The sequence below is a fragment of the Aspergillus affinis genome (genome assembly GCF_023601865.1).
Source record: "Aspergillus affinis strain CMG 70 chromosome Unknown NODE_2_length_704391_cov_89_054091, whole genome shotgun sequence".
In the NCBI taxonomy this organism is placed as follows: domain Eukaryota; kingdom Fungi; phylum Ascomycota; class Eurotiomycetes; order Eurotiales; family Aspergillaceae; genus Aspergillus; species Aspergillus affinis.
Window position 1 is genome coordinate 342743 of NW_026515783.1, and position 21409 is coordinate 364151.

General features: G+C 50.0%; 6 protein-coding genes across 6 annotated transcripts; 5 read left to right on the plus strand and 1 right to left on the minus strand.

The window, feature by feature from the left end:
• Positions 1–128: 128 nt before the first annotated feature.
• Positions 129–3086, plus strand: KD926_005907 (putative rhamnogalacturonase; the record flags this gene model as incomplete). Its single annotated transcript, XM_053098699.1, has 4 exons — positions 129–733; positions 811–890; positions 1528–2105; positions 2193–3086. 4 exons carry the CDS (start codon positions 129–131, stop codon positions 3084–3086), a joined length of 2157 nt encoding a protein of 718 aa, XP_052960944.1.
• Positions 3087–3437: 351 nt separating this feature from the next.
• Positions 3438–7408, plus strand: KD926_005908 (uncharacterized protein; the record flags this gene model as incomplete). Its single annotated transcript, XM_053098710.1, has 11 exons — positions 3438–3476; positions 3545–3811; positions 3862–4375; positions 4439–4517; positions 4575–4713; positions 4780–4904; positions 4993–5977; positions 6034–6198; positions 6257–6852; positions 6916–7161; positions 7222–7408. The coding sequence occupies 11 exons, from the start codon at positions 3438–3440 to the stop codon at positions 7406–7408; spliced, it is 3342 nt and encodes a 1113-aa protein (XP_052960945.1).
• A 2522-nt stretch (positions 7409–9930) lies between these two features.
• Positions 9931–11814, plus strand: KD926_005909 (sugar porter family MFS transporter; the record flags this gene model as incomplete). Its single annotated transcript, XM_053098721.1, has 7 exons — positions 9931–9955; positions 10009–10060; positions 10108–10183; positions 10240–10426; positions 10492–11018; positions 11076–11366; positions 11437–11814. 7 exons carry the CDS (start codon positions 9931–9933, stop codon positions 11812–11814), a joined length of 1536 nt encoding a protein of 511 aa, XP_052960946.1.
• Positions 11815–12538: 724 nt separating this feature from the next.
• Positions 12539–13978, minus strand: KD926_005910 (uncharacterized protein; the record flags this gene model as incomplete). Its single annotated transcript, XM_053098731.1, has 1 exon — positions 12539–13978. One exon carries the CDS (start codon positions 13976–13978, stop codon positions 12539–12541), a length of 1440 nt encoding a protein of 479 aa, XP_052960947.1.
• A 2304-nt stretch (positions 13979–16282) lies between these two features.
• On the plus strand, positions 16283–17113 carry KD926_005911 (glycoside hydrolase family 75 protein; the record flags this gene model as incomplete). The annotated part of the gene is made up of 3 exons (XM_053098742.1): positions 16283–16378; positions 16434–16793; positions 16856–17113. 3 exons carry the CDS (start codon positions 16283–16285, stop codon positions 17111–17113), a joined length of 714 nt encoding a protein of 237 aa, XP_052960948.1.
• A 2456-nt stretch (positions 17114–19569) lies between these two features.
• Positions 19570–21343, plus strand: KD926_005912 (putative amino acid transporter; the record flags this gene model as incomplete). The annotated part of the gene is made up of 4 exons (XM_053098753.1): positions 19570–19980; positions 20028–20208; positions 20259–20722; positions 20786–21343. 4 exons carry the CDS (start codon positions 19570–19572, stop codon positions 21341–21343), a joined length of 1614 nt encoding a protein of 537 aa, XP_052960949.1.
• Between the last annotated feature and the right edge of the window lie 66 nt (positions 21344–21409).

Sequence of the window (21409 nt, forward strand, 5' to 3'; positions counted from 1 at the left end):
TGGGAAGAGAATGTTATTAGCAAAGCCCTTGGCTGCTGGCAGGTAAACAGATGATATAGTTGTGGTCCTCATTGCTTTTAAATCACCACTTGACTCCCAACATCAATGTGCGAAAACCACCACGCAATATGGACATGAACATGGACATGCACCATCATCACGAACCAGCAAGCACCACCGACACCCACAGTTCAACCACCGGTCCCAATCCAAGCAATGACTCATCCATGTCAATGTCAATGTCAATGCCGACCGTCTTCACGACCAGCACGCAAGTGACGATTCTCTTCACCGGTTGGACCACTACCTCCGTCCCATCATACATCCTCACCCTACTGTTCCTCTTCCTTCTGGCCGTCCTTAACCGATTCCTCACGGCCTGGAAATCCCAACTCGAGCGATCATGGAATCAAAAACTCAATCGACAAACATCGCAGACGAATACCGTGACCCTCAGCGCCGTTCCACGCAGAGCTGGCTCTCGAATCGCGAAGGAAAGACTGAGTCCGCTGCCGAGGTATATGCGCATCGATGAAGAGGAACGCCATGATTGTCGCTCTCAGGGCCATGAAAGTATCGAGAAAACAGATGATGCGAAGGCTTCTTTGTTAAGTAGGGTTCAAAATGCGCTCCCTACCCAGAAACGATGGCAAGCGAGTCGAGCATGGAGCATTTGGCAAGACGGGCTTTTCTCAGTCCTGGAGTGTGTCAAGGCGGCAATTGGGTATTTTTTGTATGTCACCAGCCCTCTCCCACATCTTTTCCTTCTACGCTTTGAGTAGGATGTTATGCTGATTAGTAATTGTACAGGATGCTCACTGTCATGACCTTCAACGTCGGCGTTTTCTGTGCCGTTCTGGGTGGCATCTTTGTCGGCGAGTTAGCATTGGGTCGGTACCTAGGCACGGAGTCAGGATGGGAGGACGGGTCGTGTCATAGAGGATGAACCTCCCTGCAATGGATGAAATTTACTCATTGGTCTACCGGTGAACTAAGCCTTTCGTAGAGGAACCGAAATTAAAACTCGTCTTTCCCCACGCCAAGCCCGTGCCTGACGAACCGTCGATTTCTTCCACCACTGGCATCCAACTGGCATGTCTCCACCCCCGCAAATTCGCGGTAATGTAGACCGAGTCGGGGCATTGTTTGTTCCCTGCCCCACAGATTCCTGGGGCCATAAATAGTGGCGTGAGTCCGGGGTTAGAGGTTGTTGTTTGCAGTGAGGACTCAGGGAGACGGTGTTCGTGATGTATTCTTTCTCTGCATTGGGTGCTTTGGCCCTACTCGGCGCTGGCACTGTCCAGGCGAAACCGTTTCTTCAGAAGATCAATGACACTGCACACATCATTGGGAATGATCTGTGGAATGTCACGATCGGACGACAGTATGGTGTGAAGCTATTTTACAAAGACACCGATCTAGTCGGCGATGCTTGGGGCCACTACGTTAGCTATAGTACTTCTCCCCCCTACCCAACTTCTCTGTCCCTTAACCCAAACAGACCACCCAATTAACATGGCAATAAAGATGGCGCCCAATCCGACCTCAACTGGACCTCCGCCAGCATCCACCACCGCGGCGCCGACTACATCGACGTCAAATTCACCGCCCGCGAAGGCGACTTCCACTGGGTCATTTTTGACAAGCTCGCCGGCGCATACCAGTACTTTGTGAACCACGACCTCCCTACCCTCGGCGAATTCCGAACCCTCTGGCGTCTCGACAACGGGTCCTTCCCCAACGGCCGCACAAATATCAAGGACAGCCCATTGCCCGATCTCGCTGAGTATCCTGTCTCCACGAAGGTGCAGGACGAGACGTGGCAGCGTGCCGATGGGTCTTATATCACTAAGTACGATTTCACTGCGTGGGTTCGGGACTTGGACTTTTATGGCGTCTATGGGGAGGAGTTCGGTTCGTGGTATATTAATCCTGGGAAGGATTATTATAACGGGAATCAGTTGAAACAGGAACTTACTGTGCATCGCGAGAGCCAGACCGGCGATGCTGTTCAGTTGAATATGATTCATGGGACACATTTTCAGGTCTCCGCGGTGGATGAGTTTCCGGATGGGAAGGTTTGGGGGCCGTGGTTGTGGTATTTGGTATGTTTTTGTGTCTTATTTTCTGTTTGGTGTTCTCTCTTCATGACGTTGGGTGGAGATATGATGCATGGAAGCTAACTATGACAGAACGATGGCTCGAAAACCGACGCCGCAGCCCGAGCCAGGAAAGAGGAAAAAGCCTGGCCATACAAATGGTTCAAGGACAAGGCCTACCACACCCGTGGCTCCGTGTCCGGACGACTGCTCCTCTCCGACGGTCGCCCTGCCGCCGGCGCGTCTGTGTTCCTGGGCGATAACGACCCTAGCAAAACAGCGCTAGACATGGGATCGGATTACTACTACACCGAGCAGGCCGACAACCAGGGCCGGTTTACCTTCAAGAATGTGCGCGCGGGCGACTACGGACTGCAGGCGTGGTCAGACGGGGGCAAGATTCGCGACGTGACGACGTCATTCCTGCAGAACGATGTGACGGTGAAGAAGGACAAGCAAACACAGCTGGGCAAGTTGCAGTGGAAGATCTCTTCGCGGAAGAAGATCTTCCAGGTCGGTGATTTTGATCGGAAGTCTTTGGGTTTCAAGAATGGTGGGGCGCCGTACCAGCATGCCCTTGTAGAGCAGTGTCCTGAGGACCTGGTATATACGGTTGGCAAGAGCAAGGCCTCGGACTGGTGCTTTGGACAGTCGGCTAAGGGGACTTGGAGTATTAAGTTCCCGGTTGAGAAGAAGAGCGCGAATGCGTCTGCGCTGTTGACGGTGTCTTTGGCGGGGTATTCTTCCGGTACTAAGTCGAGGGTTCTTCTGAATGGAGACGCGGACAGTCCGATCGGAAACCTGACGACTCTGCCGAATGATCCAGGAATGTATCGCTCTGCGACCACGGCCGGAGAGTGGCGGTTGTTCGAATTTGATGTGCCAGAGGGGAAGCTGCGCGAGGGATGGAATACGGTGGACTTTGAGGTGACGGAGTCGACGAAGTGGAGGGGGTTCATGTGGGATAGCATTGTTTTGGAGGCTTGAGTGAGTAGATTGATTAGTTTGCAGTGGACTTTACGATCTGGTTGGCTCATTTGCTTCTAAAAATTTCGGCTGAGATGAAATATATGGGTTTGAGCATATGTAAATATGTCTGGTCACTGGCAAAGCAAATGATAAATCATGTTAGAGCAGCTCAGTCTCTGCCTTCAACTAGTTATCCATTTTAGTGCTTAGTTAGCTCCATCATTCCCTGTAATAGTTAACTGCGCTGGGTTCATTTGATTGGGCATCACTTGTTCGTTTGCATCACCTGGCTGACCATTCAGCCTTCCCCTCCCAGCCTCCTGACGTGTTGCGACCGAATCTCGTCTCCTTCTCCAAAGCTGGTGGACGATGCCATCAACCAAGTTTCTGTCGTACGATGACTACACCGTGGGATAGGTGTGTGCCTTACCGCTGGAAATGGCGGCGGCTAAGCTGATGTGGACGAAACTCACGAGACCCTGCCAAAACGTCAACAAAACGACCGAAATACCTACTCGCTTGGCTCGATTGGAGGCTATCATGTCGTGATCGCCTGTCTTCCTTCGGGCCTGTACGGCACTACCTCCGCGGCCCTGGTCGCCGAACATATGTCATCAACGTTTCCCAATGTTAAGTGGGGGTTGGTGGAGGTGTCCCGAACCCGTCGGTGGACATTCGTCTGGGAGACGCTGCGGTCAGCAAGCCGACGGATCGCCACAGAGGCGTGGTTCGATATGATTACGGTAAGGTGCCCAGTGGAGGAAAGTTGCGCCCGAACGGATCCTTGAATAAGCCACCGTTGGAACTACTCACGGCCATCGCCGATCTGGAGTCAACCCATTTCATTAGCGAAACAAAGATTCCGAAGATCGTATCCGATGTGATTACACGAAACAAGCATCTTGGACTCAAACTTAGCGCCCCCAGGCAGCATCAAGATACTCTTTTTAACGCAGCATACGAACACCTAGCCTCGAACGATGACTGTGCACAGTGTGATCGAGGCCAACTTGTTGACCGGCCCGTAACGAGTTCCAATGTCCCACGGCTCTACTATGGGCTCATCGCTTCGGGAAACCAGGTGATGAGGGACGGCCAAACTCGGGAACGGCTGGGACAGGAACTCGGCATTTTGTGCTTCGAGATGGAATCTACTGGCCTCATGGATCACTTTCCGTGCTTGGTCATTCAAGGTATCTGTGACTACGCCGACTCACACAAGAACAAACACTGGCAAGGATACGCAGCGCTGACAGCAGCGGCGTACGGGAAGGAACTATTGTCGGCGATTCCTAAAACGCAAATCCGTGGGTCTTTCCTTTTTCCGATCGCAGCATTTTGGTTATGCTGATACATGTGCATTAATTCAGTCACTGGGCTGGATCGCCTTTCTACTATGTCTGTGCTCGCTGCGCTCGTCCAATTCACCGACTTTTCCGGTTCAATTCTGTGCAAGGAGGACCGAATGTAGAAATATCTAGGCGGACTGCACTGGAGAAATGAGAGTACCGAGACCGTCACTGTGCACCTCGAGGAGCTGACTGATGACGTGGAAAAATCGTTCTCTTCAGCCAAGCACGTGCGGGTATCGTCGCTAGAGCCGCATCGTCAATATGAACGCCTCCAACAAATGTGCAAAGAATGCGTTGGTGCTGGAGAGAAGTTGCTCAATCGTTTGCGCTACTTGACTGTGCCGAAGGCAAATGACTAGGTGCAATGGGAGAGTTTCAGAGTAGCTTTGAAATCAGTCTGGGAGGCAGGCGAGATAGACCAACTCGTGAGGCAGCTGGAGCTCTGGAGGTGCGAACTCAAGGGTTATGTCCACTTATATCTTCAGTAAGTCTGATTGTGATGTCTCTGACTAGGGTATCTATTTACTAGCAGCAGGGAGCCTGGAGCTTCTGGTGTCAAGGCCTTTCAACAGGCATTTTGAATCGTTCAGTCAGGATACCAGACGGACGATGCGCACGCTCTTTAACACTAAATTGATGCTCCCGGTAACAAACCAGGCAAATCATCACACGGGCGTCAAGAAACGCAGGGCTCGCATAGTAGCCAGCTTACTCGAAAGCTTGCGGTTCCCTCAAATGGATCATCGCGCCGATAGCATCACCGCAGCTCACCGCAATACATTCACCTGGATATTTCGAGACGTGGGAGAAAATGGGATGAAATGGGACGGCTTCTTGGAATGGTTGGTCAAGGGTAGCGGAACCTACTGGATGCAAGGGAAGGCTGCATCGGGAAAGTCGACACTGATCCGCTTTATTTGGGATCATCCACAGACGTGGACCGGTCTTCGAAGTTGGTCGAAAAACGGCCAATTGATCGCGGGCGTCTTTTTCTTCTGGAACAGTGGCGTCGAAGAACAAAGATCGCAGACAGGGCTTTTCCGTACACTCCTCTTCAAGGTACTCAGCGAGTGCAGGGAGCTTATACCCGAGGTGCTTCCTGAGGAATGGGAGGAAAGGGCAAAGCTTGCTGCTCAAGACAAAGAGATGCCAGAGCTAATATGGTCAATAGATGAGCTGCAAAGAGCCTTCACGCGTCTTGTGACCCTTGCGCGCGATGATATGAGGATGTGCTTTTTCATCGACGGTCTGAATGAGTATGATGGCAATCCAGAGAGAATTGCTGAATATATCCATGATCTTTCAGACCTGTCAACGCATGCAAAGTTTGGTGTCTCAAGCAGGCCATGGTCGATTTTTCAAGATATTTTCAACCTCAATTGCCAACTACGACTGCAAGACCTGACTAAGGATGATTTTCGTTTATATGTGAGGGATAAACTGGGCAGGAATAAACAGATGCAACTGCTTCTTATCGACGATTCAGACGGCGGAAATTCTCTCATACATGAGATTGTGGAAAAGGCAGATGGTATCTTCCTGTGGGTAGAGCTTGTTGTGAAGTCCTTGCTTGGTGGGCCCGAAATGGTGACGACATTTTCGACCTTCGCAAGTGTTTGGCTGATCTTCTGGTCGATCTTGAGAAACTCTATGACCGTATGCTGGAGCGGATAGAGCCGAGGTATCGTGAAGAACCTTCGGAAATGCTTCAGATATTTCGTGCCAGCGGTCACAGTCTGAATGTCATGGCTCTCTATCGGGCGCTCTTGTGCCCTAGTGTAAGTCATGTCATAAGCTTGCACACTGACAGACTTGCTATGAACAAAAAATGACAAGATGACAACGAAGGAAGACCTAATAAGAGAAGCGCTTGTGGAGAGAACAATGTTGAAACTGAACAGTAGATGCAAGGGGCTTCTGGAAGTTCATTCACCTTTTGAGTACGAGCCTCTTACCCAGAAATACGGCCCGTTCCCCGAGCATGATGGTGCTGTTAGTATGTCAATTGCCGATGCTCACGTGCTGCGACAAGGGATCGAAGATGAACCTCCTCAGCTGGGTTTGATGCAACATTTCAACAGACAACTCTTTACTCCAAGCCCCCGAAGTCCAAATGCTCATGGGACACTGCAGCCTACGAATGGCAATAACTCCGGAATTACCAAGGAACACCGTCATCAAATCTTGTATCTACATCGAACTGCCAGAGACTTTTTAGAACAGCCTCGAGTGTGGAAGGCTGTGACAGATTGCACAAAGCGTTCCTCATTTGATCCCTCGGTATCATTCACGATGGCCTATGTTTTGCAAGCGAAGAAAACACCCGTGATCTTGCAAGCCAAGACTGTATACGAGGCGGGCCAGTTTATGTTGTCCAAAATCGCAAGCTTCACAGGAAAAGGATCTTCGGATCTGATAGTGCTGATTGAAGAGTTAGACGCAGTTCTTGCAGAGCACTAGGCTCGCCAATCAGGACAAGGCCACTGGTCGTGCAGCACTGGTGAATGGATGCTCTATGATAACCCGAAGAACTATGCTGAATGGAAGATCTATGCCTCTAAGCGTGCTGTCTGGGGTGAAGACTTGCTGTCAATCGCATTGAAGGTAAAACTAGACTGGTATATCCAGGCAAAGATTTCAATGATCGCCTCGCCGGTATTTCTGGCGCGGAGCCAGCAACTTCCGTTGCCATCCTGGTCCACTCACCATCGGCAAGGACTCCCTCTCCTCGCCTTTGCCCTGTCCCTCGATGCTTGAACTGTGCATCTAGCAACGTTCCGTCCAGATATCAACAGAGTCAGGTTTTTGCTTGAGAATGGCGCAGATCCAAACGAGGTGTATGAAGGGTATATAATATGGCAGTACACTGTTCACTACCTCCATGTTGATAGTGACTATCTGCAAAAGGATTTGTGCGAGTGGCTGGATATTTTTAAGCTGATGCTGAAATACGGCGCAGACCTCAACACACACTGTATCGAGGACTAGAAAGTTTTTCCACGGGTCATTGGTCTCGAGGACGACAAATCATTATCACATGCCCATATGTATGATCATATGCAAACACATACATTGACAAACGGTGCTCCGCATCCCGCTCCGCATCCCTCAATGTCTCCACTTCCAATTTCGCAGCGGAGCAGGAAAGCAAAGGGTCTTTACATAGAGCATCATGGCGTTCTTGCTGTCGCCTTTGATGTGTTCAAGGCCAGGAATATCACAGGAGCAGATGAACTGCTGACCTATACAAAACAGCTCAAAGTCCAACAAAGGAGCATCGGAGCAGAGTCTAAAGATAGTCAATGAAAGAGGAAGAGGTTACCAGACCTACCCGGCTGGCTGGATTATCAGTCTAGTCAGGGTCGTTGCAGGGCTATGAGGAAATTAGTGGGCGAGCTGATACAAATTACCCCCCAAGAAATGCAAGATGACCACTTCGGGAATCACTACTATAGCGACTTCGCCTGATCCATGTCCCACGCTGTACTATAGAAACAACATAGAAGCTTCTTTTAGAAGGCGACCTCGCTAGCAAATGAGAATTCAAAAGGGATGGAATTAAGCTTCGATGATTGTCTGAGGAAAATTTGGAGGGATTCGACTGAAGTCAAACGTGGTTGATCCATCCTGAACATGGTTATACTAGCGAGAGACGACTGATCGGCAAGGTAGGTTCTGGCTCACGTTGACTGTAAAAAGCTTACCAGTCAAAGCAAGGAGATGAGTGTTCCGATTGACAAAATTGAGGTGAAAAGTGCAGTGGCAGAGTGAGATAGATTCGGCAAGTTGATGAATTTCCCACACACCACTGCATTTAGCGAATTCAATGACGCCATGTGTGAGACTTTCTATCCGTCCCACAGGAGACGCACCAAAGTGGGTATATCCCACCCGTTTCGGCAGGCCAAGTTACTCTCAGAGCAAACAGACCTGGCCGATTCCAAGACCAACGGTTTTGAATTGTCATCTGACCGGTTTCTCTCGGCACGGACAGGGTGAAAACATCATCATGCAGCCCAGACGAGCCATTTTCCGACCGGGAGAAGATCTCGCTTCGGCCATCGAGAGACGATCGTCCCGGTCAACGCGACCGAAGTGGATTCGGCGACGGAAAGAGGACTCGGCAGTACAAGCTCATCAGTGACATCAAGCGTACAGCGATCGTCAGTATCGGAAGAGACGATCGTTCTTAGCACATGTACCTGACTCCGTATGGCGGTTCCGATGCCAATGCCAATGTCAATACGGAGGGCATCGGCGTGCTTATTCGGAGAAGCGATCGGAGCGAAGTGCATCCTCAACGGAGGAGACGATTCGGACCGGTGCTGACGAGTGGCGTTTATGAGGCTTGATAAGTGCTCTGGAGGCGTCAAACTCCTAGATTAGATTCGACACCACCGACGTAGAAGGCGTCAGACTAGGATGGCTATGGCTAGCTGGTGAGATTCGAGCCGGAGGCATACCGACGATATCGGACATCGGGCAGGCGCGTTACGGCGGACGACGGCCGAGTCGCGCACTAGCGACCTGGGGATACTGGAGTGAAACAGACCGCAACAGGTGAGCTCTCCTCATGGACAGACCTGAATGAGTACACGTCATGGAAGACCCCGTTGAAGCCAAAATGCGGGAGAGATGAGTCCGGGGATGTCAGAGTGCACGGGCATCTCCCCTCGGGATGCCATTGCCAGGGTCCAGTCCAGACTTCTCGGCACAGTTCGCTTAAATGCAATTAACCTGGACCGAGAATTAACCTGACCCCATGTTTCAGGGCCATTGAGCATTGACATTCCTTGATTCGCAGCTGGAAAAGAACCGGGTCCGCCCGAGACGCGGAGAGTCACGTGAAATACCCATCAGTGATTGGTGGAAAAATCGCGGAGAGTGTGCTTTGTCAGCCATCAGCTGATGCCTCAGGTGTTCTCCCCCTGTCTCCCTCAGGCAGTAAGGCTCTCCCGGTCACTGGGCATGGCAAGCCCTGATTGATGGGCAGCTGGATATCCTCACGTGGATACTCCGTCCCAAAGGATCGCGATCACTTAATCAAAGCGAGATTGTTTTCAGTACAACAGGGCAGGGTCTCATCTACTCGGTTAATTCAACATTCATCCGGGCCTCTCCCTAACACCTAACTGGGAAAATCTCCGTCCCAGAATCAACCGACTGGGTGAGCTGGTGCACTCCTCCCCACTCATGACGCATTGGCGCTCCTCCCCCAGAGTCCTTGATTTGCTCGTTTCCCCATCCCCATGTCTCCCCGGACCTCCACATTCCCTCCAGGCCGATCCTTGCTCGTTCCAGTGGTGCCGCCGGCCGAACGCCATGCGCGTCTTGCACCACCCCGGAATCCGGCTGCTCCCAAACGGGCGCGGATGCCAAGTTCAGCCATGCGATCCCGTATGAGTGTTCGTCGTATATAAGATCGCTGTCTTGGAGCTCCCCTGGCGCCGACTTTTTTTTTTTTTTTGTTTCCGCGATCAGCCCGATCTTGTGAGGTAGAGCTGCCAACCATGTATCGGATCACGAATATTTACGGTATGTTTGACATTCTCCAACATTTTCTGTCCGTTTTTACTCATGCAATACAGTCCTTGCCGCCTTTGGCACCATCGGCGGTGCTCTCTTCGGCTTCGATGTCAGGTACGTTTAACGGTCTTTCTTACAAGGGAAAATGCTGACCCGCGTAGTTCTATGAGTGCCTGGATCGGCACGCAGCAGTACCTCGACTATTTCGACCATCCCGACTCGAATCTCCAGGGTGGTGTAAGTTCTAGCTTTCCTTGTTTCATACTATGTAATTTTGCTCTAACCGAAACTAGATCACCGCGTCTATGTCTGCCGGTTCCTTCGCAGGTGCCATCGGAGCCGGTTGGCTATCCGATCACCTTGGCCGACGCATGTCTCTCATGATTGCTTGTATCGTTTGGATCATCGGTGCCGTTATCCAATGTAGCGCACACAGCGTGGCGCACTTGGTGGCTGGCCGAGTCATTAGTGGTCTTTCCGGTACGGAAGAGGCGTCCATCCCCTGTCCACGTGGCTTGCGCTAACCCTATCCTACCTACCCTCAGTCGGTGTCACTTCGTCCCAGGTCTGCGTCTACCTCGCCGAGTTGGCCCCCGCCCGTATCCGTGGTCGTATCGTTGGTATTCAACAATGGGCTATCGAATGGGGTATCCTGATTATGTACCTCATTTCCTACGGCTGTGGACAGGGCCTCTCTGGCGCTTCCTCGTTCCGTGTCGCTTGGGGTATCCAGGCCGTCCCCGGTCTTATTTTGTTGCTTGCGCTGCCCTTCTTCCCTGAGTCGCCCCGTTGGTTGGCTGGGAAGGAGCGATGGGAGGAGGCTCATGATACCCTGGCTTTGCTCCATGGACACGGCGACCGCAGCAACCCAGTCGTTCAGTTGGAGTTCGAGGAGGTGCAGGAGGCTGTCCGCGTCGCCCACGAGTCGAAGGATGTTACTTTTCTAGCCCTATTTGGTCCCAAGATGTGGAAACGAACTATGTGCGGTGTTAGTGTACAGGTGTGGCAGCAACTGCTGGGAGGTAACGTCGCTATGTACTACGTCGTGTACATTTTCCAGATGGCCAACATGGTGAGTTGATATTTACCCTCGGGCCAGTAATGAGTTGTCCAGCTAACTCAGACACAGTCCGGTGACACGGCCCTCTACTCTTCTGCTATCCAATACGTTATCTTCCTCGTCACTACCGGTGTCATCCTCCCCTACATCGATCGCATCGGTCGTCGACTCCTCCTTCTTAGCGGCTCCGTTCTCTGCCTGGCCCTTCACTTCGCTATTGCCGGCATTATGGCTACATACGGCCACCCCGTTGACTCGATCGACGGCAACGAGAACCTCCGATGGTCTATCGCAGGCGCCCCCGGAAAGGGCGTGATTGCTTGCTCCTATATTTTTGTTGGTGTCTACGGCTTCACCTGGGTATGTCCCTCCCTTGTACCCTCCCCCATGTGCATAAGCAGCAAAATAGAAGGCTAAGTAATTGTAATAGGCCCCCACCGCATGGGTCTACGCCTCCGAGGTCTTCCCCTTGAAATACCGCGCCAAGGGCGTCGGTCTGTCCGCCGCAGGCAACTGGATCTTCAACTTCGCTCTGGCCTACTTCGTCGCGCCCGCTTTCACCAACATCCAATGGAAGACGTACATCATCTTCGGCGTCTTCTGTACTGTCATGACCTTCCACGTGTTCTTCATGTATCCTGAGACGTCGAACCGCTCGCTCGAAGAAATCGATGCTATGTTTGACTCCAATGTCAGTGCCTGGAAATCGGCATCGGCGAAGGATACCTTCACTGCGGAGGTTGAGAGGAGGCAGAATAGTGTGGCGGAGGAGAAGGCTGTTGAGGCGAGTCATCAGGAGATGGCTTGATCTGTGGATCTATCTGTGATATTGTGGATCTGGGGGTCTGTACAGATGATGATGATGATGTGATGTTAAGAAGATCGGGGTAGTTTGGAATAGAGCTACGTCCTTTCCTGTATAGTGTAATACATTTGAGCTATGATGCTGATGAGTCAGTTTTTCTCGGTGGTTTAGCTGTACGATGCCTTTGGACTGGGTTTGTGTTTACTGGTTGTATGGGGCAGTTGATGCTCGCTAGTAAAAGGCTTTGCCTCAGGAGCGAATGAGCAGATTTTGCTCGTAAACCGAATACTAGTATACTAGCCTGTCACCTGCGCCTGAATGCTGATTCGTAAAGTTATGATGCTCCATCCTACTCATCACCTGGGGATATGTTCTCTCGTCTCGTCTACGCTGGGCGGGTGCCACTGTGACCACCTTTGGTGAAGGGAAGTGGAAAGCTAGAGGGTTAGACATTGTTTCAGTGATCCATCACCTATCATCCATCGACCTTCCCCGTTCGCGCAATGATCGGCCCTGTTTCTGCTGTACCAGCAGGCGTTCATGGTTCGGTCTAGTTGACGCTCTTGGTAGATAGTCCAGGAGTATATACTCTATGCTTTATCGGTAGCATTTGTTATTCATCAATAGTCTAAAATATGTTAATCTACTTCACTTTCAAAGCTCAATACCTGCAAATACTATATCAAATGTCTAACACGATACAACACCGCCCTAGGCATAGTATATTCTAATAATCACTCCCCGTCGACCCATATAAATGCTCTCCTCTCTCCAAAACCTCAATTTCATCACCAACACTAACAACCAGCCCCCGCCCCTGCTTCTCCGCCTCCTTTAATCCCGAATCCTCCGGCACGCAATGCATCCCCAGATACCCCAGCGCCGATGCATTCCCCGACTCGACCGTGCGATGCGCCACCAGCGTCGTGCTAGGCTGGGGCTTGCCCCGTTTCCGTCCCGCGGGAGGTACATCGGTATCGAAGATCCCCGTGTCGGGGTTCACGCTGGGCATGGTACATCGCGAGGTACGGCATACGACTGATAGTGTTGGAGATACGTCGGCGTATGTATCTGGTTGTGTTGAACTAGCCTCTCTCTTGGGGATGATGCGGTACCGTTTCCATGTCTCCTCGTCGTAGGCGACAGATCCCGAGATCCAGATGTTAGCGCGGAAGCGCAGCGCGTTGAGAGGTTGGTTCTCGGGTGGTAAGAGGCCCGAGACAGAGTGCACGGAGGATATACTGTTGATGTTGATCGGTTGCTGGTCTGTATATCCGTGGACAGCTCGGGAGCCAATATTTTCCAGTGGAGCGAGGTTCTTGGTCGTTGGTAGTAGCGTGTCCGGGGTGCATCTTAGTAGAGCGAGGGGCTGGGAGTCTGGGATGCGAAGGAAGCGTTTGAGCTTCGGGAGAGCGGTAGCGATGTCTGGGAGGGCGGAGATGTTGAGTCCGGAGGCTGGGCGACCGTGGATTCCAAATTTTTGGATGCTGATGTCGTACGAGGAGATCTGTGAGGGGGTTGGATGGAGCGGGACGATGAATGAGATCTCCGGAGTCGGATGTAGATTGCCGGTGTGAAGGAAGGCGTCGAGTCGGCTGATCCAACGCAAGGGGCGGGAGTCGGTATCTGGGTCTGGGAAAGTGACAACTAAGCAGCCGCCTGCTTGGACGAGCGGATCGTTCGGATCGCTCGATTCATGCGAAGTCCATAGGTAGGTTTGGATTAACGACATGGTCGGTTTGGTACGCTGACTGATAAATTTCCATTCCGGAGGAGAACCAGGGGATACGGTTTCTGTAGCTAGGGCAAAGCATCGATCGTATAGGAATCCAGTTTTGGTCAGGAGGGCACGATCCAGCTCAATCGGTCCACATGATTTGATGGGATGGATGTAGATGGATTTGATCCGGATAGGCTCGTTGGATGCTGGGTCGGTATCCTCGGGGATAGCATATTGGCTGTCATATTGGTCGTTCATGTTACTGTTTGATGGTTTAATGCCTTGAAGCTTCAGGTGTTTGAGCTGTCTGCGGATGGTTGATGCATTGCTGGATTGGAGCACAATGGTTAGGCCGCAGCCCAGCAAGACGAGAAAAGCGGTGGTGCCATAGAGAAGGACAGTTGGCGTGAGGCTATCTAGCAGCCATTGTAACACTTGCAGTAGCATTGTTGCTGGTGATCAGGTCCTCTTCGGGAGATATAGTGAATCGATGAAATGAACTAATCTCTTGATGATCAGCACTATTCAGCAATGGATAATTTCCTTCCTAGGGTTTGTCGGCGGCTAATGACTCGGCTCAGGTGTGGAAGACCACATCTTATATAGAGATGTCTTGTAGGAAATTTCCAGTACTCGACCTACCGGAAGTTCCGACATAGCACAAGCGCGCGTACACATGAGTCACGGCTGTTAAATCAAACGGGGCCGAGAACGTCGATTGACAAATCGATTGTTAAGCACCGAGAGAACAACACAAGATCATGTTCAACCCTCTCCGCCGATCGACTCAGCATACAAAGGGGCGGGACAAGCTATGAAGTTGTGAGAAAGAATGAAAAGAAGATTCCACGCCGGAGAAGAAAAGATGCGGAGAAAATGGGTGGTGGGTCTATGCCTCAGGCAGCAACACATCCGGTTCGAGAAGTTGTGAGGAGTGGGTCCCGTAGGGGTGCGTTTTAATGGGCCCTGTGACCATAGATAGGTGGCTGGAGGTTAGCCGTATCTATTATCTACCCAGGTGCCTTGCTAGTAGAAAGTGTGTTAATAAGTTTTGGCAGTTACAAGGTTTTTCCTTATGGTTTAGCTATGTTGTACTATTCTGCACAATATTTATGTAGATTCCCTCATCTGGAATTTGTATTACCTAAGAATGTCTAGTTTTGATTGTTTCTCCTGCACTTGTATGCATTGACTTCAATATTGTACGAATCTCTAACAGTCCCAAAGGTATTTTTGCGGGATGTGAGGGACTACCTGGTATACATGGCTCTGAATCCCTCGCATAATTATTTGGTAAGACTAAGAGTTCCTATAACTGCTGGTCGTCTTATATGACCAATGAAGAGGCCTAGCGCTACTCTCGTGTGCTAAGAACTACATTCTTTGAATATGCACTCTAACAAACAAGCGACTGCCGTTTCGTCGCGAAACAGACATCCAAATTTTTGGACATCTTAGAAAACTATGGCAGCTTTCGCTAAAACATGATGGTTCAGTACATATGAGACGTGCCGAGAAGGCATTGTGTCATGATCATGGCTAGCGAAGCTTGGATGAATGCTTGATAGAAGAGCACTCGAGAACAGGTTCCGGATCTTAACACATCACGCTCGCATGGATTCCCATAGCCCAGCCACCCAGTTAGCTTTACTCGATATTTGACGCCAGTGTTTTTAAGCTTCTCATTCTACCACTGGCTGTCTACTTGCCAGTCTTGAGTAGAATTTTTGGGGGTATTTACGTCCGTACTTTTCAAACAGTGATAGAAGAAATACAATTTCCTTGTTCGAGGCGAATATTCAAAGACCACTATGACTCTGACGCAAATAGTAATACCGACAGATAACGGAGTCTTTGTCAACCCTAATCCCCTACTGAGGTACTGGCTCAACGTGAGAATAATAAATCATACCCTCTCCCTTTCTCCTGTGCTTTTCTGTAATCCTATAGACCGAGAATGGTGAATTATGACTAGAGTCGTAGAATACTCATCGAGTGTTTCATATTTACCACGGGCTATTCAGAACAGATGAAATAAGATTAAATGGCTGATTCCTGAGGAGTCAGTTGGCTTCTTACCGCAAGAAACAATAGCAGCTATTCTATGAATGTTGTCGTTTCGCATGATCATGTGAAGTTGAGATTAGGATGGCGGCTAGTGGACTCTATCGGTTCAGAATAACGGCGGTTGATTATTCTCCGTCGGGCTCAACAGTTCAGCATGCTTTGTCGACCCCAATCTCGTGTCATCTCTTTGCATGAAACCCACTAGAGAGAATTAAAGATAGCACGTGGTATGTATAATAGTGAACGAACCCCTAATCCGGCCCCCGAAATCTAAGCGAGGACCATATTCCCGAACCGTCAAATCCGTCATGCCCCGATACGAGCTTATTCAGTTCCCCCTTCCATCTCTTCGCACTACCTTACTCCTTTCGTCACGATCGCCCCCAAACGGGTGGTTTCAAAGTTCGTCAAGCTCCAGGGCTGACGCTATTTCGGGTATGGAGTGACGGAGCGACGGGATGATCGCCCGGTGGGTCGACCCTCCGTGGTCGTTATTGGAGGCGGGCTCGACGGTATCCATATCCCAGATCTGGAATGGTGCGTGTCAGATGCTTGGGCTAGGCTTGTTCTATGGGAGCGAAGGGGTGCAATGGATGGGTATAAATACGTCAGTGGTTCGCTGGGTTGTGAGGGGAGACATCCAGAATTCGGTTCAACTTCCATTGATTGACTCTCTTTGACACTATGCATTACGCTACTCTCGCTGCTCTGCTCGCGGTCGGCCTGGTGTCGGCATATGATCTGCCTGATAATTTGAAACAGATTTATGACAACTATAAGGTACCCCTTCCTTGCCTGGATTTAACCATTCGAAGGCGCAGGGCTAATTGTTTAGTCTGGAAAATGTGAGAACAACCTCGCTGGCGGCTTTACCGATGGCATCAATGGTGAAAATACCTTTGCCTATTGCGGCGACATCGATGGCGCTATCTTCCTGCACAGCTCCAGCAATGGTGGCCAATACGATAACATGGATGTGGACTGCGATGGCGCCAATAACACTGATGGTGACTGCGCCAACGACCAAACTGGCCAGAGCCAGACTGCGTTCATGGATTCCTTGAGCCAGTATGGCATCGATGACTTGGACGCCAATGTTCATCCGTATGTCGTGTTTGGTAACACCGACTTCGATCCTCAGGAGTATGGCATGGAGCCCCTGAGTGTGATGGCCGTTGTTTGTGGCGATCAGCTGGTATACCTCCCCTTGCATACCTTTTCGTGTGTGACGTGAGATAGAAAACTGACCTGAATTAGTTCTACGGTATCTGGGGCGACACCAATGGTGAGGACTCCACTGGCGAAGCGTCCATCTCTCTGGTGCAGCTGTGCTACCCTAATGATGATATTACCGGTGACAATGGCCATGCCGATGACGATGTCCTCTACATCGGATTCACCGGTAAGGATGCTGTTCCTGGCGACGAGGCTGACTGGACCACGGACGACACCGATGCCTTCGAGGACAGTATCAAGGAGCTCGGTGACAAGCTGGTCGCTCGTCTTCAGGACTGAATGTCCGGCTCGCTGTGCTTGTCATCTATCATATTTGCTGTTTAACCCTGCCATATTATAATACTGTACATGTACATATAATACTAGTCTTCTGTTATTTTGTCTTACTTACTCCGAGCTGGAGCATATTAAACCCCAATTGTTGGGTCTAGAACCAATTGAGTGCTCCTCTAAGTTAATATATTTAACCTTATTCAATCATTTCAACGAGACTTACTGAAGTTCTCCTGCTTGGTTTAGCTCTAAAAAATGCGATTGGATAAACACCCTACTCTTTCGTAGCTTGCTCACCTTTGGCCCCGACAATTTGAAATAAGCTCGTCGGGGATCTCTTGTAGTTTCGTTTTCATTTTCTATCCCCCCTTCGATCACCCAAAGGGATCCACAGAAAGGCCCTGAGTGGGATTATAGTCGGTGCGGTTTCGGGCGGTCCCTGAGCTGCGGATTTCGGTCCCAAGATATTCAAGTTCAACCCATAACCGCAGAGGTTTAGTGCAAATTCGGTTGCGGTTTTACCCCTAATCAACCCTACCTACTCATAGGTAAGTAAATTCTGAACAAAATACAGTAAGCGCTCGGTTTATTTGGGATACTCAATGATGGCGGGGTGAGGATATTAGGAAAAAATAATTGACAGGCACAATGAGGACATGAGATTGCATTTGTGGCCAAACGAATGAATTCAATTAACTAGGATGTAGATGGTCGTATCTATAGGGAAAAGCGGTCTTCACGCGTAAACAAACACGAATGCTTGGCATGGTGCCTCAGGCACCAAAGAATCAGCAAAACAGGCCGGGAAAAGGAGGTTTAAAATGCCGAGGCGTTTTTTCGCTGCCTTGCTGCCTTGTTTGTTTGGTTTGTTTTTTTGCAAGTACTCTACAGACAGTTCTAAATCCATCGCAAACTCGTTATCATTAGCATCTAATTGTTGCTGCTACATTTCACTCATTCTCTTTAATTATTCCCATCTAGAACAAGCGTTAAGTCTTCCTGTAACTGTGTCTTCAGTATCTGTTATTTTAAGTGAGTTTGAAAATATATATCTAAATAGAATGTGGGTAGATAAAATACAAAAGACGGATTAGCTGAACAGACCAAGTTAATGCTGATACTCCTAATAGTCTACTAAGTCCCTTCATGCAATGTGACAAACAACAAAAATCTAGAGACTTGGCTATTGCACTGACAACTATTCTGCGCACGGAATGTGCCCATCTGATTTTCCTGGCACAGACCATCAAATAATTATTGACTGGAAAAAACCTAGTAGGTTGTAAGTATCGGAGCCAGGCAAATTTAGAATTAATTGTCCACATGTCCACACTATCTCTCTGCCCAAACGCAGGGTCCGTACAGCAGATCCGGTCCCACGTGTAAAAGCTATCAGACCACAAAGCTATCCTCTAAACACGAACACCCGTTCTCCAATCACGAGAATGGAGAGCCATGTGGTACGATACGCAAATGGTGCGATGTGACATTTCAAGGTAGGAATGCAGTAGGTCAAACCGATTATGTATCGTTATAGCGCGGTTAGGCAGGGCAGATTATACCCCCGAGTTATCGATATGGCATCCGAGCATAACCGATGATATGCGACCGAAGCTGGAGTGTATATAAGCAACGACCAAGGTTGCGATATTCGCATTTTCAATAGCTGGTCAAGTCCCACAATCAGTACGGTGGCTGATGACAGGTTAAATGGAGCATGGTTGTGATAGCTTATCTAGGTTACATCGGCGCTGGACGAGAGAAATTAGTACCCGGGGATAGAGCTGAGAAGAAAAACATAATTCCATTCGTTCAGAGGTATTGAAGTCATACTTCTGAAGGGTTTCATGGAGGGCTTGAGTAGTTGGTTCTGTGTTCAGCGGAAGGGTTTTCAGGATACAATATTGAGTCGGATAGTCTCCGCTCATTGAAGGCTTTGGAGCAAAATCTCGTGAATTTATTGCTGGTCCAATTCTGTATTCAGAAACTAGACGAGCTCAAAAGAAGAAATAAAGCATCCAAACCCGGACGAAATCATGAAATACAGAGGAGCCGTGTTATCTTAATGTCAAGTGTAATATCGAACCATAGGCCTCCTGTCCCGAATGATCCCATAATTCACCACTAGTTACACCACAGGATTCTGTTGGCTCGTCAGGGGCGAGAAAGCCCCTCAGCTAGTGGCTGATAACGAATAACGCCCCGCAATTGGCAGACACGGAGCTTCCAGAAGATGGCGGTTATCTCCAGCCTTTGATAGCCCGCAACGCTAAGCCGCCGAACAAGATGTCTTATCGCAGGGCAAGCCAGCCAAGGAAGGCTTCTTGCCACGAGCTGGTTTGGAGTATTTGTGTATATGATTTAATATTCCCAGTTGCTACTGTCGTTCCTTTACTCCCGTTTTTTCCCTACCTGTGTCCTCCCACTCCAATCCTACCCTTTCTAAGTGACAAACAGTCAATATGGCTGCTTTCGACTCCTCGAGTCACAAAACGATCGAAAAGACCGTGGAGCCGAGTACCTCGGGTTGGGTGTCTGATGTTGACCATGGAGCTGAAACCGAGTTGCATCGGACACTGTCCACCCGGCATATCACCATGATTGCCCTGGGTTCTTCCATTGGCATGGGTCTCTGGCTGGGCAGTGGTACGTCCCTGGCTAACGGAGGCCCCGCTGCCATTTTCATCGGTTACATTCTCTCTGGTACTATGATCTGGGCAGTTAGTCACTCCATTGGAGAAATGGCTGTCATGTATCCTCTTCCGTCGGCTTTTGTGCAGTGGACTTCGATGTTTGTCGACCCGTCGGCTGCGTTCGCGCTAGGATGGTCGTATTGGTTTAATTACTTTATTGTCATTGCAAATGAGCTGCAGGTTGGTGATATTATCCAGATTGACTGATCTGAACTAACTGGGGCTAGGCTGTCAACACTGTCTTGACCTTCTGGACAGATAAAGTGCATGTCGCCGCGTGGATTAGTATCTTCTGGGTGGTGATTATCCTGATTAACGTGGTCGGTGTCAAGTTCTTTGGAGAAATTGAGGTCATATCATCGACAATCAAGTTTTCGTGGATCATTGTGGTCATCATTTCTCTCATCGGTGAGTTCTGCCCTGTTCACTGTTTCAAGGCTAGCCCTAACACCACCCAGTCGTATCCGCAGGAGGCGCTCCCGCCGAAGGCCCCATAGGCTTCCGATACTGGAACTCCGAGCCTTTCACCAACGGATTCAAGGGGTTCCTCTCCGTCATGCCGACCTGTATCTTCGCCATGTCCGGTTCCGAGAACTGCGCTCTCGTCGCCGCCGAAACCACCAACCCGCGCAAGTCGGTCCCGCGTGCAGTCGGTTCTATGTGGTTGCGTCTGTCACTATTTTACGTCCTGGGTTCGCTCATGATCACTATCACTGTGGACCCCATGAACCAGGATCTATTCGGTGCTTCGGGTGTCAACGCTTCCCCATTCGTCATTGCCTACCGGAACGCCGGTTTAGCTCCTCTGGCCCATATCATGAACGCTGTCATCTTTATCTCTGTCGTGTCAACTGGAAGTATCTCTGGCTATGGTGGTGCTCGTACGCTTATGGGAATGGCTCATCTTAAAATTGCTCCTAAGGTATGCTTGCTGCCCCCCATCATCAAACTCACCTCCGTTCAGTCAATGCTAATTCATGGCCAGATTCTCGGCAAAGCCGACAAGGCAGGTCGTCCCCTCGCCGGCCTTGGGGTCACACTCCTCATTGGCGGCGGTCTTGCATACTTGAACGTCAACAACAGCGGCGCCGAAGTCTTTACCTGGTTCTCCAACCTGACCTCTCTCTTCACGCTCTTCGGCTGGGGCATGATCTGTCTCTCACACATTCGCATGAGGTACGCCTGGAAACTCCAAGGCCGCCACCCCTCCGAGCTCCCCTGGAAATCATGGACCTATCCATACGGTGCATACTGGGGTCTGCTATGGTGCATTCTGCTCATCATTGCCGAATTCTACCTCAGTTTGTGGCCATTGGGAGGCAGTCCGAATGTGAAGGACTTCTTTGCCAATTATATTAGTGTGGTTGCTATTGTGGTGATTTATCTTGGGGCCAGGATTTATTATCGCGGGTCCTGGTGGATTGATGCCAGTACCATTGATCTAGACGGATTGAGACGATTCTATTCGGATAGAGATTTGGAGGCGAAGGGAGAGAAGAGGGGTGGCATTCTGGGGAAGGTGGTTGGTGCTATCACAGACTAGAGGTGAGTCTGCTAGGTGTATATGGGTAAGGCTGCAATGGAAGAGTTCTATATGCGGGTGTAGGTT